At 43.5% G+C, this 19,025-nt stretch overlaps 1 protein-coding gene across 1 annotated transcript in view; it reads right to left on the bottom strand.

The window, feature by feature from the left end:
* LOC142100711 (uncharacterized) overlaps nt 1–19,025 on the bottom strand; it is a 102,148-nt gene that overhangs the window by 51,304 nt on the left and 31,819 nt on the right. Inside the window, exon 7 of the mRNA XM_075184454.1 lies at nt 14,516–14,586. Within this exon, the coding sequence (XP_075040555.1) occupies nt 14,516–14,586 (71 nt within the window). The remainder of the gene's footprint in view (nt 1–14,515; nt 14,587–19,025) is intronic.

Here is a 19,025-nt window from a genome sequence, read left to right on the forward strand (position 1 = left end):
GTAGAGGTCTGTAAGCACCTGTTCTGGTGTAGAGCAAAGGCAAGACTAACTATTTGATAAATGGGTATACCTGGCATTTTGTCTATTATCCTGCAAAGCTCAAGCCCGAAAGAAAATGCCTTTAAAATAATCTTCATCTCAGTTTCAAGAGCTTCTGGGAAATTGCCTGTATTTTTCATCTACAACTGATAATAATTTTAAAGTATATTAAATTGTCTGATAATGTTTTGATACAATGTGATAAAAGTAGTTGCGTTATGCAAAGTGTATATACCCACAAAATGGTGTAGCCAGAGGTAGTTATATAAAAAGTAGACATATATTTATACCAGTGTCCAAATAAAATGTATGTATTGTAGCACTATATTTGGTAAATATGGTGCCTTTGTGTACATTTGTATGTGTACAGGATAGGTCCTACTAATGTCAAGGCCAATGAAGTAGGAATTCAATATATCCCACCACCCTTTATCTTTATTACATCCTTGACAATAACACCTAGTGCATGACATCTAACATGTAACTTTGACCCTGAGTTACATGCAATAATTGAAAGTGTGAAAAGAGGATGTAATAGCAATAACTAATGCAAAAATGAAAAAGTTATGAATGCTTAAAGTGTACAATAAAAAGCCTATTTGCAATGTAAACTTATTAATACAGATACTGCTTTTCACAAAAATGTCATAAATGCATTAAGCTTTACTTAAAATACCTGTCCTGGGCAAAAGACTCTGTGACACAGATCTCATGTGATCATTCAGAGCTGATGTACTACATGTAGACAGCTTTGTGAAGTCACTGGCAGTTTTGCAAGAGCACAATGAGCATGCTCCTGCCAGTACAGTCATGGGCAAAAGTTTTGAGAATGACACAAGTATTGGTTTTCACAAAGTTTGCTGCTTCAGTGTTATAAGACTCTTTTGTCAGATGTTGCTATGGTATACTGAAGTAAAATTACAAGCATTTCATAAGTGTCAAAATCTATTATTGACAATTACATTAAGTTTATGCAAAGAATTAATATTTGCAGTGTTGACAATTCGTTTTGAACATCTGCAATCAACTTCTGGGCCACATGCTGACTGATGGCCGCCCATTCTTGCCTAGTAAATGCTTGCAGTTTGTCAGAATTTGTGGGTTTTTGTTTGTCTAGCCGCCTTTTGAGGATTGACCACAAGTTCTCAATACGATTAAGGTCTGGGGAGTTTCCTGGCCATGGACCCAAAATTTCGAGCCACTTAGTTATCACTATTGCCTTGGGTGGTTGGGAGAAGTTGCTCTTGGAGGATGTTTTGGTACCATTCTTAATTTATGGCGGTGTACTTAATAAAAAATTGTGTGTGAGCCCACTCCCTTGGCTGAGAAGCAACTCCACACATAAATGGTCTCACAATGCTTTATTGTTGGCATGACACAGGACTGATGCGCTCACCTTTCCTTCTCTAGACAAGCCTTTCTTTTTCAGATGCCCCAAACAATCTGAAAGGGGATTCATCAGAGAAATTACTTTACCACAGTCCTCAGCAGTTCAATCCCTGTACCTTTTGCAGAATATCAGTCTGTCCCTGATCTTTTTCCTGGAGAGAAGTAGCTTCTTTGCTGGCCTTCTTGACACCAGGCCATCCTCCAACAGTCTTCGCCTCACTGTGTGTGCAGCTGCACTCACACTTGCATACTGCCATTCCTGAGAAAGCTCTGCACTGGCGCCACGATCCATCAGCTGAATCAACTTTAAGAGACGATCCTGGTGCTTGCTGGACGTTCTTGGGTGCCCTGAAGCCTTCTTCACAACTATTGAACCTCTCTCCTTGAAGTTCTTAATGATCCGATAAATAGTTGATTTAGGTGCAATCTTACTAGCAACAATATCCTTGCCTGTGAAGCCCTTTTTGTGCAAAGCAATGAAGACTGCACGTGTTTCCTTGCAGGTAACCATGGTTAACAGAGGAAGACAAATGATTTCAAGCACCCCCCTTTTAAAGCTTCCAATCTGTTATTGTAACTCAATCAGTGTCATCATCATCATCACCATTTATTTATATAGCGCCACTGATTCCGCAGCGCTGTACAGAGAACTCATTCAGTCCCTGCCCCATTGGAGCTTACAGTCTAAATTCCCTAGCATACAGACAGATACACAGAGAGGGAGAGAGAGACTGACTAGAGTAAATTTTTTGATAACAGCCAATTAACCCTCTAGTATGTTTTTGGTGTGTGGGGGGAAACCGGAGCACCCGGAGGAAACATGGGGAGAACATACAAACTCCACACAGATAAGGCCATGGTCGGGAATTGAACTCATGACCCCAGCGCTGTGAGGTAGAAGTGCTAATCACTTAGCCACCGTGCTGCCCCATGAAAACACTCCCAGCTGCCGTGACTTTGGGGTGTTTGCTATATGAGGTCACATGATTCCAGCCCGCAGTCTCTCTTTACCTACCACACAGGTTATAGGCCTACTGAATCACCCAAACAGTGCTCAAACCCCCAGGTACTTCAGGTTTCCCGCAGACTAGCAAAACCCACACCAGTAAGCAAAGGGTTAACTCTTCACACCTCCAGAGTGTTACACAAATGTAAATGCAAGCGCACACAGCTTGTTAATCAAATGTATCAACAAATCACACACTAGCATTCAAAGGGTTATCAAGGACGCAACATATTAAATTATAGATTTAATATACAAAAGTAGAGGACATACAGATATAAAAAATAATGAATAAACAATTAATAGATTGACATAACAAGCAAAGTTAAACAGTTTTAAATAACCAGGGTTACATTCAGAGTGTCACTTACATGAATGACATACTCTGTGCCATGGGAAATTGGCAAGGAAGATAGACGGCTTATCAATGTGAATTGCTTTCCCAAAAAGTCTGACAATTTGTTGTAACTGGTCTCAGTTTTTTAAAGACAATTCAACACCTGTCCTCGCCCCCAGGGGTTGTGTCTGTGATACTTTTTTCAATCACCATTTGCATGTTGCCTGATTTACTACCCAATTCTACTATGTGACCTAACTTTTCTGTGGAGCTTCATACAGACCCAATTTCATTATTAATAAATCCCCTATGAATTCCATCTTTTGATGCCAAACATGACGAAATTTTGACAATGTGACATACCTTTTCCAAAGATATATATAGATAAGATATAGCCGTACCCTGGTGTGATTTCTGCTCATCAGTATGGAGTGGCACCCGGATTTCCTAAAATATGAACTATGAATTCATTTTCCTTTGAAGCCCATATTTCTATATACCAGTATAGGCCTTCAAAACGCTGCCTTGGGCTGCAAGATGTCCCGCTGTGACCGGCCCCACAAAGTCTATTCAGGAGTCCAAAAACTAACTTGTGTCAGGAAATATCTCACAGCAAGAGCCCTTTGAAGCTGCTACAGGTGACATTGTTATCTTCTCACACTGGGATGTGCAAATACGCATACAACAGACTTTCTGTCTTCACATTTTACACTCTAGTAGCTGAACTTATCAATGGATTCATTTGATATAACATATTTACACTGCAGTTATGATTTATCCCTTTATCCCTTATTCCCCACAATTATAACCCTTATAATTAACTGTAAGTTCTCTATGTTCACGACAATCAGCATGACAGACTGATCTCCAACCTTGTCCTTGTCAACACTCTCACCTGTGTTAACGAGAGAATCACTGACCAGGGGGTAAATGTATCAAGCTGAGAGTTTTCTGGCGGGATTCTAGCTATCATTTATTTAGTACATTCTACAAAATGATAGCTAGAATCTGATTGGTTGCAATAGGCAACATCTCCACTTTTCAAACCCGCCGGAAAACTATCAGCTTGATACGTTTACCCCCTGATGTCAGCTGGTCCTTTTGTGGCAGGGCTGAAGTGCAGTGGAAATGTTGTATTGGGGATAAAGTTCATTGTCATGGCAAAGAGGGACTTTGAAATTAATTGCAATTCAGCTGATCACTCTTCATGACATTCTGGAGTATATGCAAATTGAAATCATAAAAACTGAGGCAAGTAGACTTTGTGAAAAATAATATTTGTGTCATTCTCAAACTTTTGGCCATGACTGTCCATGAACTGTTCATTGTATAACTGGAATACTCATTAAGCGTATATGCATATATGTTTAGTTATGTGTTGTCTGTTCGGTAATATTTTTAATGCAAATCGATTTCAGCTAAATATTTCAATGAGCAAACCTTGAAATGGTGGGGTTTATGGGGAGTAGGTGGGTCTTCACCAGAAAGTGGATGTGGTTGACTGGAAAAGAGATGTGCTTGGGTGTGTTTGTGTGAGTTGGAGACATGATTTGCATATATCAGTGGAAGGGCTTATTTTGTCCCGAATATTTCTGGGTAAATATGTTGCAAGGTGTTAATGTGTGGTTGTCTATAAGTAACAGGTTCACCTTAAATATAGATTTTAGGTAAGTGACTATTAAAGAAGGAAATATTGAATTAGTAAGTTGTAGGTGGGTCTTGAATATTGTTTGCAGGAGTAAAATTGGTGTTGGGTATGCAGAGCCCAGCAGTAAAAGGATACATTTTTATTTTATTTTCCAGTCATTCCCATGTCAGCACTTTCCGCTGGATATAGCTCTTGTTTTACGGCAATTACGGCAATCAGGATAACAATTTTCCCTTTTTCTGGCCATCCCATTTCAGCCCGTAACTCTGTGTAATACCAAAGCAATGTGACACTAGGGAGGGAATAAAACACCACAGAAAACTGACTGCAGTATATTGTATCCAAACTGGACCCCTTTGTCTGCCTTAACATCCAGATGATAAGTGTTAAGAAAAGTATGCTCTGGAGACCAGGCTACCAACCTGCAGATCACCTCAGAAGCAATACTGGGGCTTAGAATTTCTAGATTGTGCCTTTAACTTCGCAGAAGGTTACCTGCCCATTTAAAATAATACTTTTTAGATTGCTTGTACTATCCATCTGCATATTGTTGGAGCAGAAGCTGTTTGACCTATTTTCCGTGGTTCTGAAAGGCTCAATTACCCCTATATATACTTTGAGCCACATTCAATGTACAGTGGTTAGACAATCAATCAGGAATTTAAAAAAAAATATATATAGTGAATATATAGTAAATATGTTCTGATTTATAGTCTATGATGTAAACACAAAACATAAAAGTTTCATTTAGGCAGTTTATTGCCATATTGTTCCAACAGGTGGCAGCACAACTTGGCTAAATCACATTCCCGACGCAAAAGCAGTCGTAAAACTATGTGCAGATAAGACAGACCAGGGCCGTCTTTCCCATTGGGCACAATGGGCAGGTGCCTGAGGGCCCTGCAGCCCAGGGGGGCCCGTCGGAGGCAGCAAAAAGAAAAACCTGGAAAAAAAACCCCAAGACAATACTTACCTTGCTGTCAGCTGGCGATCCGGCTCCCTCCCTGGTCTCCTCCTCCGTCGCGCTCCGCAATGGATGTCGGGCGGGCATGATGACGTCACGCCCGACATGCACTGCAAGGTAAGTATTGCCTTCTTTTTTTTTCCAGTTTTTTTTTTTTTTGCTGCCTCCGACGGGCCCCCCTAGGCTGCAGGGCACATATATATAATCATTTTTTTTTTTTGTATATATAGGGGCCCCGGCGCACTGCTCTGCCCGGGGGCCCAAGATGTTCTTAAGAGGGCCCTGGGACAGACTGCTCAAGAAAATTGCAACAGGGAACCGAAAATTGACAGAAAAACATGTGATGATGATGATGTGGAAGGGAGCAGGAGCTAACGATTCTTTAAAGACTGTTTGGTGTTGCTTTGCAGAGTATGGTTAAAGAGCTTGACAACCAGTCAAGAAACCAGAGCGGATACCAGCAAGGAGAAATAAACGCCTATCATGAGTCAATAAATTAAAAAATAAGTTTATATAAAATATTAAATATGTGTATTTGCCATTATTTTATCAACTTTTTACAAGAAATGAAAAAAATCCTAATTCATTGTCCAACCACTTTATGTTACTTCTCCCCCAGTTCCTTTCGTGGTTCTGGGGAAACTATCTCTAACCGAGATAAAAAGATGTCACTACTTCTACAGGTCTAATTACTACTTCGTGAAGAGAAAAAGATAAAGAACTTGAAGTTCACTGAGTCTTCTTCGCAAGGTGACAGCTAATCGAAAGACTGTTTTACATGTCAGGTTCCACAGAATGGCATACAATGATTTAAAAGGTTCCTTAAAACTAAAGGCAAATCCCATGAGGGAATGAACATTTTAATAGGCGGTCTCAATCTCAAGATTACATTCAAAAATCTTATAATCCCTGAGCATTTTGCCCACTGGGCCCCTGAAATAGCAGGTTTGTCAGAAACTTGGAGTTCTGTATTTACAGCCATTTTTCAATCCTTCTTGTAGGAAACTGAAGATTTGTAACATACATGGCTCTTACATAGACACTTTCCTTGAAGCTCCCCATTCTAAAAATCTCTTTCAGACTCTGTTGGTGATGCTAGACGCTCGAATCCCAGAATAAGCTTGTAGAACCAGGCTAGTTGTGAGCACTTTTAAAAGCCTTCTAACCCTTACAGCTGGGTATGCTCATTGGTACTCACATGCACCTAGGACTTGTACATGTAGTAGTAGAGGAGCTAGCATGAGGACTATTTAGAGACATGATCGTTTAACAAAAAAAAATTCAGGTATTCACATAGGTCAGAATAACGTCTGGTGTCAAAGCAGAAGTCTGGCTGGCAGCAAACCAGGAAGGTCTATATCCAAGCAAAAGGTCAGGGCATACGTCAATCCAGAAAATAAGCAAGTCCAAGTGAAAGGTATGAACAGACAGCAATCCAAAGAAGTCAAATGTAAGGGCAGGTAGCAATTCAGGGAATGGTCTAAGTTAGGCCAAGGTCAGAACTGGAACCAAGAAACAGTACCAAGGATCAGGCAGACCCACAGGTGCAGCCGAGCAGAGAGAAGATAAGCTGCTGCCAGAACTGGTGACATTGCCAGCAAATGTGAGAGTTTTCCCCCCAGATCATACCTTTACACAGGCTGCAGGGAACAATTAAGCTATATCCTATGTGTTGCTGATATCTGGACACTATCCCCTGTTGCAGAGCAAACGTGCTAATATAGATTCATTGACTGTTGAGGGAACAGCGCCATCTTGTGGCTGAACTGAGCAACAGCCCTGCTTTCTACTATAATACTTAACCCTTCTGGAAACTCTGCAGGACATTGGAACACTACCAAATTCCTGTGCACAGGTCAGTCCAGGACTGAGTGGAAAATATGGCAACGTTACCGGGGATAATATTGGTGCACCAAATGTTTTAGATGATGTTAATGTTATGTTATTTACCTAAGAGTTGATTTATTGATATTGAAGGTGTGACATTCAGCGTTAGCGGTACCGCTGCAATTCAAGTTAACCCAGAGGGAATAGCACGGTACCCCAAACTCCTGAATAAGAAGGAGCCCTCTAGTGGGCGTGGTAAGAGTCTTGATGGGTTATTATTGATGGTTTTTGCATCATCACCAGTCAGATATTGTTAACTTGAAAGTAGTAACTGTGATTACCAGTGTGCTTTATTAGACAATGTGCATTGAAGATGTGATCGCTATTATGCCTTATACTCACCAGGTGTATGTTATATGTTAAATGCTATTGCTGATCAGATGCATTATTTTGTCATTACTATTGAGCTGAAGGGGTCAGTGGCGCGGTGTCTTACAAAACTATCCTTACCGCATTCTCAATAAACCCAAGTTGTTTGACCAATCCTTGTCCCTTTCATTGAAGTATTTATCTCCTGACCACCGGATATCCGAACAGAAAACAACCTGACTCGTGTCTGGAGGACAAGGTAAGGGAAGGATTTCCCATCAGTACTCGACCACCACAACTGCACTTTAAATTACCTGTTTGGAAGCATCTTCAGTTACCGAGTGGCTGAAAGGATGTTACACAGATCAGTAGCACATGCCCGCACCCATTGCTCCTGAAAATCATAAACAATAGAAGTGGATGATTTTCTGGAATTCAGAAAGTTTCCACCACTGAAGCATCCAGACTCTACTTTAATAAAGTTAGCCATGAGGGCCCACACTTGCGGCTGTGAATGTTGGATTGGACTTTGGAATGGAAATAGTGGTAATCTCTATTGTTTCTCCATTGGGATATTCTTCAGCATTGTATAGTAGTATAGTATAGTTACCGGGGATAATATTGGTGCACCAAATGTTTTAGATGATGTTAATGTTATGTTATTTACCTAAGAGTTGATTTATTGATATTGAAGGTGTGACATTCAGCGTTAGCGGTACCGCTGCAATTCAAGTTAACCCAGAGGGAATAGCACGGTACCCCAAACTCCTGAATAAGGCTCCTTATCCAGACTGGTAATGCAACTATTACATCTCCTCTGTCCCAGCAAATTTTCTGAAGTACTGGAAGTATAAGAGGAATTGGAGGGAACACATGAGTCTGGTCAAAGCTCCAGTTCTGGGACTACATGCCTGCAATCTATTTACTTGTGGTGTTCTGAGGAGTTGCCATTAAATCTATCTCTGGAAGCCCCCATCTAGCCACTATTTTTTTTAAATATCTCTAGGCTCTGTTACGACTAGCGGCTATTATCATAAACTTACAGAACTAGTAATAAAGGTGTTCGCGTTTAGCAGCCGCCTTTCCTGTATAGATGGTTGCGCACACAGGTGCTCAGATACCCCCAGGTATTAAGTCTAGCGTAGTGTAAGTTTATGACTAATACTGCAGCAAAGAAAATAGGAGGCAGAGACTGAATGGAAGTGGGTAGTTGGAAGCAGGCTGAGGTCAGAGGTCAGTAGCAAATAGCGTGGTCAGAAAACAGGCAAGGGTTGAAATCTGGCAACGAGCAGGTGTATCCAAGTAACAAGCCAGAGGTCAGGGCAATCAGCAACAATCGGGAGTCCAGATCAAGCCAACAGGTCAACAACAGAAAAGCAATCAGGAGTCAGAAGACTTAAACAGCAGCAGGTTAGCAAACATAAAAGTAAGCACTATAACCGGCAGGATGGTTAAGCCCTCCCTGCCTTTTATACATAGGGTAGCCAATCATCATGCAGGGAGCACAGCAGGCAGAATCAGCCTCAGGGCTGTTTAATTAATTGAGGACAGTTGTGCATGCGCACAGCTGCCTGTCATGCCGGGAAGCAGCATTTTGGGCACAGAGAGTCCGACCATTGTCTTGACAATGGCCTGGACAAAAGAGGAAGTGACAGCCCTGTAGCCATGGAGACGGTCGGGACGTGGACAACAGACGGCAGTGAGTCGCGGCGGCTTCAGTCACAGCTGCAGCTCGTAACAGGCTCGGTCTCTGTTGAGACTGTAAAGATTAAGGCTAGGTACACACAGAAGGTTTTTCAGCCAATCATCGGGCCAATCAACCAATATACAACTATTTGGTCAGATATCGTGTTAGTGTGTATACTTACGCGATAAACGACAGTCGTCTTAAAGTAATGATTGTTGTTTCATTTGGTTGATCGGCATGTTTGATAATCTGGTACCAATCACCTTCCGATCCTGCAGTGTGTATGCCCCATGTTCACGATCTCCATAGAGTTTACAGAGTCATGAGGTAAATGTATGAATCTCCGGATTCTTCATCTCCGGCGTGTTCAGCCTCTTCAGCGCTTAAATTTAAAGCGGCGCTGCATTGTAAAGGGAAACTTCCCTTTACAATGCAGCGCCGCTTTAAATTTAAGCGCTGAAGAGGCTGAACACGCCGGAGATGAAGAATCCGGAGATTCATACATTTACCCCATGGTCTTTTCAGTCGATGCTGGCAATGAACATGTCCCGGTGACTAAATGTAAAGTGTGCTGTAGAAGGAATAATTTGCTTGTTGGTTCTGAGACTAAATATTTTGTTTCAGAGTCACAGAAGCTAATGAAATTTGTTATGACATGTGGATAGCTATAACAATGCGGCTAATCAGTTTGACAGTAATGAATAAATGAATGCATATTGTGCTGTCATTCTTTAAACGATTATAGGACCAGATGAAGAGCACAGATCTGAAGGTAAATTGTGTTTAGTGTTCATGCATGAATCGCCCGACCGGTCGGACCTTCACTTGTAGGTACAATCGTTCTAGATAACAGATTGGTCGGAAAATTCTCCAGTGTGTACCTAGCCTAAGTACTCCTGGACTGTAGATTGCTGTCAGAGATTGTTCTCTGCCCACCCAAAAATTTGTTCTACCTCCTGAAGAAGATGACGACTCCCTGTCCCCCTTGTTTTTCCGTGTAGACCACTGTCAAACTCTTGTCTACTCTCACTTGCAGGTGAGCTCTCTGAAACTACTGGGAAAAGGCAAGAAGGTCTCAATGAACAGTATGCAACTGCAATATACTGGAGAAATCATATGTCAGAATCTGACTCCACCGTCCTTGAATCCCTTGTATGCCCAATGTGGCTCCCCAACTTTAGCCATAGGCATGTGTGATGATCACTTTACAGTTGTCCACTGTTAACTCAAACTCTTTTTCTGAGATTTGTCAGATCCCGCCACCAGCTGAACATATATTTCAGCCACAGGGGAAGCATGAACCTCTGCTCCCAGTCCAAATTTAACCGATTACAACATTTCAGAAAATTAACCTGGGGTGCCTGCATTTGCCACTTGGTCCACTACACCATTGGAATAAAGACCCCCAAGGTTTTCCTGCTGTATTTGAGGCTACAAATGACTTTTCTGGTGATGCAAATAAATCAGAGATCTGGAAAATATTTCATAAATTGTTGCCCAATGTTCCAATACAACAGCCATGCTCTGAGCCCACACTAGTAAATACTCCAGATTATGGAAAATGAAAAAACCTTCCATCCAAACTTGACCACTATTATCAGAGGACCTTCAAGGTTTGGATCAAAAGAGACTACTCCTGTGTCATTATGCCCCTCATCTTTTAAGACCATCCAGTCATGCTATGTTTCTTCTGAACACACAGATAACTCCACAGCCATATCCAACTCTCTGTGCCTACCCTATTTTTACTGTCTGAAGCTTGCTGAACACCCTGGCACACTGCCTCCTTGATCCAAAGAAAAACATCAGAAGGTCCTGCTGACTCACTTCTTATTGCTTTTAATCATTGCTCACAAAGCTTTTTCACGAGCATTGTGGGTTTATAACTGTCTATGTTTCCTTTTATGCCTATGTTTACTCTTTCCTGTTTCAACAGACATGGACAAGCTAAAATAAGAGCGCAGGAATACCTAAGCTGTGAAAAAAAACATACCTGCAAGACTAAAAGGAAGAGAAGAAGACAATTATCTACCTAACCTGAGGGGCATAGTGAACATCAAGTGACACTACATTATACAATAAAAAAAATTACACCTAATCAACAATAGCAAAACCTGACTGATAGCATAACAACAAAACCACCTAACAGTCACAGTATTGCAGCATAACTATGCAGTTGTATAACAGTACAGCAGTCTAACAGTCTAACATAGTGTGCTAACAACATCACAAAACAATAACAAATGTTCATAGACATAAAAAATAAGTTTTTACATTTACACCGCCAGTTTGGCAACAAAATGGGGCAGTCCAGCCAACAATACTGAACTGGCTCATTTAGTTGAGGTTTTAAATATTTGCACCATTAAGTCCCTTGACAATCTGACTGGCTGCAATCTCCTCCCAGCATGCCATGGGCCACCAAGCATATTCTCAGTGGGATTTGAGAGGGGCACAACCATGCAGCTGGTCACAAAACATTGGGAAGTTGTGTGTGTGTGTGTGTGTGTGTGTGTGTGTATGTTAGGGAATTTAGACTTTAAGCTCCAATGGGGCAGGGACTGATGTGAGTGTGTGCTCTATACAGCGCTGCGGAATTAGTGGCGCTATATAAATAGCTGATGATGATGATAAACATTGGGAAGTTGTCTACTAACTTCAATTACAAACACACAATACACCTCCACCTTCGACTTCTGCTGGCCTGTAAGAGAGAAGAGTCTCTGGACACTATAAAAGACAACAAGTACAGCCTTTACTTATTGGCAGTTGTCTGAAGAGGCTATTGACATCCATCTGACCTCAACAGACCAACTAGACCAGATACTTTGAAGGAGATATGGCCATGAATAATGGTACATGATCTTAGACTGGGTACACACTACAGAGGTTGCAGCTGATTATTGGGCCAATCACACGATAAACGACCGTTCGGCCTAATATCGTAATATCCAAAGCACATCATATTGTTTCATTTGATTTTTAAATTAAACTAAAAATATTTTTCAATGATAGAATGATGTTGTTCCAATTCTGCAGTGTGTATGCACTCAGGACCGGCAGTATCCATACATGTCTATGGAGTGTGCAGAGTTACAATCTTTTCAGCCGATGGTTATGACAGATGAAGAACACAGATCTGAAGTTAAATCATGTAAAACTTGTTTAGTGTGTGTTACGAGCCACCATAGCTGCTCCTCTGTTTACATAGTAAGCCGCATCCTGGCTATTGCCCTGACAGCTAGGACATCACCTCCGCCCCCTTAATCCCGGCTGTCACCAGGGCAACAGCCGGGATGCTCTGTTAATTATCCCGGCCAGCTCTGCATACTGATTGATTAACAGCCTTCTGAGGCTGATTGCTGCCACTAAGTTTACTGTTTTTTGTTTTGCCTATTTGTGTATTTAACTCAGGGATGGCTTAGCCTCCCTGACAGATATAGTTTCTGTGCACCACACTTACTGACCAGCTCCAGGTTTACCTGTGGATAATCTGGCCGAATTTTGACTGATTTTGTGTGACCCTTGGCTAGTTTTGGACCTCGCTAAGTATGCTGATTGCCCCTGCCTGTCTTTTGGACTCTCCTTGCTTGCAACCTGCCCTGACCTTTGGCCTGTTTCTGACTATTCTGTTTGCTTCGGACCCACGATCCTTTGGAACGTTCCCGGATTGTCTCCTGTACTCCGGTCACTCCTCCTACCACCTGCACTATTGTTTCTGCACGTAAGCTCCCACTACATAAGAATTAGGACCTGGGGGCATCTGAGTACGACAAAGAGGCTGCTATAGGTTAAAACCCCTATCACCTATTCTAGGAGTTCATGTCAGAGCTTTTAGACATAACAGTGTGTATACATGAATTGGCATGCTGATCAGGACGTTTTTTTTCAGTCTTTGGTAAAATCGTTAAGGATATCACATCGGGAAAAATTTTGTATAATATGTACCCAGCCTAACTAGGAAAGCAAATCTGTCCAAACCTAAAGGAAACAGGAGTACAAAAAGGCTAGAGGTAAAAGGAGAGGGTGTGCATTTTATTTCATTAGGGATGGGAACAATACCCAGAGGTAAGAGTTGATATGGGATGGCCAAGAAATTCAGTTACAATGCTTCACTGTAGGGCTGAAAATAATACATAATTTAGCACACACATTTTAGACTAACAATACACAGTCATGTATATATGGCAGTTTTTGGTTAATCATTTTCTGATATCAGATTGCAATAAAGTTACCTTTTTCAAGTTTTCTTTGTTTCCAATATACCATAGTTGCCTACTAAAGCTTTTGGCCAATAAATGGTCTACTTGTAATATTAATGCCAGTCTGAGTGCAGTATAAGCGATGCGTATGTATAAATAAGGTAAGGTTCTCCCTTAAATCCAGAGGTTATACTTACATGTTGAGCAGGGCCAATCAGATTTATTTATTTATTTATTTATTTAGTTAAGGTGTTGAGAAGAAAGAAAGAAGGTCAGGTTAAAAATTCAATGTATCTAATAATTTATAGACTTGATTATTTTATTAATACACATAACAAAAGAAGTGTAAAATTTACATGGAAGAATACTGGTTGTATTTATTTACATGTGTCAAACACTGCTTATCTACATTGACTGTAGATCTGAAGTCAACAGCGAAGGTGACATTTTCTGTCAGAACCTCTGTGGGAAGTTCACACTTGCTGTCACTGAGCCACACCACTAAGCATTCATAGGCCTGTATGATCCCAACAACAACCCTTCCTCCCGCCTTCACATCACTCACTTATTAAGGACCAATGAGCTCTCTGGAAGATTGCATAGTAAATTGGGTGGGTGTGGAATCTCTATGCAACAAGTCGTGAGAAGGGGTCTCTGTGCAACATGGTGGCTGGCAGTAGTTAGGATATAGGCGGAATGTCTTTGCAATATATGTTTGGCAATACTTATTTTTCCCTGGGCAATCAATATCTGCTGATAATGACCTATTTGCTGGTAAGTGAAAGTGCAAGAGATTTTAGCTTAACATGGTAGTAGGGCATCGGGATTCATATCTTGAATTAAATGGATTACGCTAAGACTTTCCTGACTTGGCGCTTTAACCTCAATAAATGAGAGCATAGATCAAAATACACGGATTGAACAAAAAGTAGATTCTGTGTACAAAAGTTTGGAAACCCTTGTTCTAAATTCTGTATATGTATTACAAGTGTTATGCGGGTATAAAGATTGTACAAAAGAAGGTTTGCATAGATGGAGTGTGTAACTCACAGCATTCATGAAGTTGCCAGCCTTCAGCACCAGCTTGAGGATAAAATGGAGTTCTGAGCATTGCAGTAATTCTGGAGGAAAAGCAGAAAGAAGAGAGCATGTCAATTGGTGAGTATTTCTATATAGTCTATACATAATCTCTATAATTTATGCAAGGGCCATATTGGGACTAGAAAGTAACCAGACATGTGTACTATTTCAGCCCACATGTCTGCATGAGTCTGAAGTTAAAAAGAACCCAAAATAACTAACCTGATATCAATTCATGATTACTATAACATATGGCCAACCAGGGTTTTATAATAATCAATCATTTTTTATCTGAATCATTCTTAGGTCATCTTTCTCCACCCATATACTATATCTCATAATAATCATTGCTGGATAGCATTTATATCACTGTCTGCGACATTACACTGTATACAAGGTATATAGTGAAACACAGTTATGCCTTAAGTGTCAAGAAGTGATGTTGACGTCACACTCAATAGTCAGTGAGAAGGAAGAAGCAGGGTGCCGGAGCGCACAGCACTTGCGGATGAAGGAAGGGGAGCGAGGCACTGTCTGACCGCTGGGTCAGGCTGCCTGGTCAGACTGTACCTTGAGCTGCCCCTGCGTGCCGACCATTGCCCCTAGGTGCTGATTATCATGCTGCTCTTCAAAGCAGGGCGGCACAAAAACAAGTCACACACAGTAGACAGTGGTACATATGGCATTAAAAAGCAGAATGGAGGGGATGGAGATGGACCAGCGCTTATGAAGTGGTAGTCACAATTTCTCCAGTCTTATCACGCCACATCCTTGGCTTATCACGCCCCTTCCAGATGCATACACAACATTTCTTCTGATTTAGTGTGTGTATAGGAGTTTCACTTCTTTGTTATATAAATTACTTACTGGATGCAGTCAATCTTCTGTGCATTTTATTTAAATGTATTAGTTTGTTCAAATTTCCATTTTTGTAACTCTGCTAGTACTTGAAATAATATGAATTCCCAGTATGCATAGGATGACAAGTTATCATGTTTTGGTAAACGTGAATTTTGCAACAATTTTCATGAAATCCAACACAAGACTTTGCAAAAAACCCCACTAAAAATAAAGATTGTTTTGGGCAGGGGCGGGCTGGCAAGTTTCCGCCTGGGGGGCGCACCGGCGGCCGCATCACATGACACGCGATGCGGCCGCGTCGTTGATGATGCCGCCTGTGCATTCAGTTTATGCGGAGGGCACCGCTTGTATGCACGGGTGGGGAGGCAGCCCAAACAGCGATTATACTGAGCGGCCCGGGGCGGTGATGCCCCCCTGCCCCCCGGCCCAGCCCGCCCCTGGTTTTGGGGATCAGACAGAAGCACTACATATACCTAGGTTGTGTTAGGATGAGTATTTGCTCCTGTATTTATTATATAAAATATGTAAAAGAAAATACCTTTCAAAGCTAGATTAATTACCGGTACTATAGAAAAAGAGCAAAGAGCAGCTACTTTAAGAATTTCTGTAATCTCTAATAGGCTAAACATGTTTCAAACGAAATTCAAAATACAAAGGTGCATATTAAAGATTTATGCACACTTCTATAGATACCGGATACAAAATCTGGGGGTAAATGTATCAAACTGCGAGTTTGCCAGCGTGTTGAAATCGCGGGAAATCGCGGGTGTTTTCCCGCCTTTTTTTTTAAAAAAACTGGAAATGTATCAAGCTAATGTGCCCTCTGGAATGCCAGATCCGTCCGCAACAAGCTGACTGCTATCCACGACCTCTTTCTATCCAACTCCTTTAACCTTCTTGCCGTTACTGAAACCTGGCTCTCCGATTCTGATACTACTTCCCCCGCTGCCCTCTCCTATGGTGGCCTCTCCTTCACCCACTCCGCCAGGCCTGGTGCCCGCCCTGGCGGTGGAGTTGGCCTCCTCCTCTCCTCCACCTGTACTTTTCGTGTCATTCCCCCTGAACCCTCCCTCTCCTTCTCCTCTTTTGAAGCTCACTCCATCCGCCTCTTCTACCCCATCCATCTCCGCGTCACTGTCATCTACCGCCCCCCTGGCCCCACCTCCCTCTTCCTTGACAACTTTGCTAGCTGGCTTCCTCACTACCTCTCCTCCGATCTCCCCTCGATCATTCTCGGTGACTTTAATATCCCCATCGACAACCCCACCTACCCTGCTTCCAGCAAACTGCTCACCCTCTCTTCCTCCCTTGGTCTCACCCAATGGACCTCCTCCTCTACCCACTGCCTTGGTCACTCCCTTGATCTTGTCTTCTCCTACCTATGTAATCTCTCCGACTTCTCCATCTCTCCCTTTCCTCTATCCGACCACCATCTCCTCTCCTTCTCTCTCTCCTCTTCTCCTGCTCCCCTCCCCCTGCCCAAACCTACTCTGTCCATACGCAACCTCGATGCTCTTGACCCTGCCTCTCTGTCCTCCTCTCTCGATACCCTCCTTTCTCCCCTTTCCTCCCAGGCCTGCCCCAACCAGGCGGTCTCCCTCTACAATCACACCCTCACCTCCGCTCTGGACGCGGTTGCCCCTGCCCACTCCGTCCACCCCCGCTGCTCCAAACCCCAACCCTGGCACTCCAAATTTACCCGCTTCCTCCAAAAATGCTCCCGTTCTGCCGAACGTCACTGTAGAAAATCCCGCTCCCTGGCTGACTTCCTCCACTTTAAATTCATCCTTTCATCCTACAGCTCTGCCCTCTCACTCGCTAAACAATCTTTCTTTAAATCCCTCATCTCTTCCCAGTCCTCTAACCCCCGCCGCCTCTTTGCCACCTTTAGCACTCTCCTGGCCCCCTCCCCTCCCCCCACCCCCTCCTCCCTGACTGCCTCTGATTTCGCCTCCTTCTTCTCCTCTAAAATCGAGGCCATCCGACTTGAAATCTCCTCCTCCACTCTCTCTTCCACCCCTCCCACTCTTCTGTCCTCCCCCCCCAACCACCTTCCCCTCCACTCCTTCCGTCCCACCACCGGCGAGGAAGTCCACTCTCTCATTTTATCATCCCCCCCCACTACCTGCCCCCTGGATCCCATCCCCTCCCACCTTCTTCGCTCCCTTTCCCCCACCACCTGCTCCCACCTTGCTCACCTCTTTAATCTCTCCCTCTCCACTGGCATCTTCCCCTCCTCCTTCAAACATGCTCTCGTATCCCCCATTCTTAAGAAACCTAATCTCGACTCCACTTCTCTCTCGAACTATCGCCCCATATCTCTTCTCCCATTTGCCTCCAAAATTCTTGAGAGGCTCGTCTGCAGCCGTCTCACCTCCTACCTTTCTGAATACTCCCTCCTTGATCCTCTCCAGTCTGGTTTCCGCCCCCTCCACTCCACTGAAACTGCCCTGGCTAAAGTCACCAGTGACCTCCTCTCTGCAAAAGCCAGGGGCCACTTCTCCCTTCTCATCCTCCTTGACCTCTCTGCAGCCTTTGACACCGTTGACCACCCCCTCCTCCTTCACACCCTCCAGTCTTTCGGCCTCTCCGGCCCAGTCCTGTCCTGGTTCACCTCTTACCTTACTCACCGTTCCTTCTCTGTCACCACCTCTGGGTCTCTCTCCCCCCCATCCACCCTTCCAGTCGGGGTCCCTCAGGGCTCTGTTCTGGGACCCTTACTCTTCTCTCTATACACCTCCTCCCTGGGTGAACTCATCAGCTCCTTCGGCTTCAGCTACCACCTTTACGCTGACGACACTCAACTATACCTCTCCTCTCCTAATCTCTCTCCCTCCCTCCTCTCTAGGGTGTCCGCCTGCCTCTCTGCCATCTCCTCCTGGATGTCCTCTCGATTCCTCAAACTTAACCTTGCCAAAACTGAGCTCATAGTTTTTCCTCCCTCTCATACCCCATCCCCTTCTGACCTCTCCATCACTGTCGACAACACCTCTATCTCCCCTGTCCCCCAACTTCGCTGCCTTGGTGTCATCCTCGACTCCTCTCTCTCCTTTGGCCCCCACATCCTCTCTCTTGCTAAATCCTGCCGCTTCCAGCTGCGCAACATCGCTCGCATCCGGCCCTTCCTCTCCCAAGATGCCACCAAATGCCTTATCCACTCTCTGATCATCTCCCGCCTGGACTACTGCAACCTCCTCCTCACTGGCCTCCCCCACTCTCATCTCGATCCCCTTCGATCCGTCCTTAACGCTGCAGCTAGGCTTATTTTCCTCTCTCGCCGCTCCTCTTTTGTCTCCCCCCTCTACCTAGCCCTTCACTGGCTCCCATTCCCCTTCAGAATCCTCTTTAAGCTCCTCACACTCACCTACAAGGCCCTCGCCAACTCCACTGCGCCCTACATCTCCACCCTCCTCTCTATTCATGCTCCATCCCGCCCTCTCCGTTCTGCCTCTGACCGTCGCCTCTCTTCCCCCCTTATAACCTCCTCCCACGCGCGTATCCAAGACTTCGCCCGCGCTGCCCCCCTCCACTGGAACAAGCTCCCTCCCTCCATCAGAACTTCCCCTAATCTATCCAGCTTCAAACGGGCCCTAAAAACCCACCTTTTTCTTAAAGCCTT

Source organism: Mixophyes fleayi, chromosome 9, assembly GCF_038048845.1.
Source record: "Mixophyes fleayi isolate aMixFle1 chromosome 9, aMixFle1.hap1, whole genome shotgun sequence".
Taxonomy (NCBI): Eukaryota; Metazoa; Chordata; class Amphibia; order Anura; family Limnodynastidae; genus Mixophyes; species Mixophyes fleayi.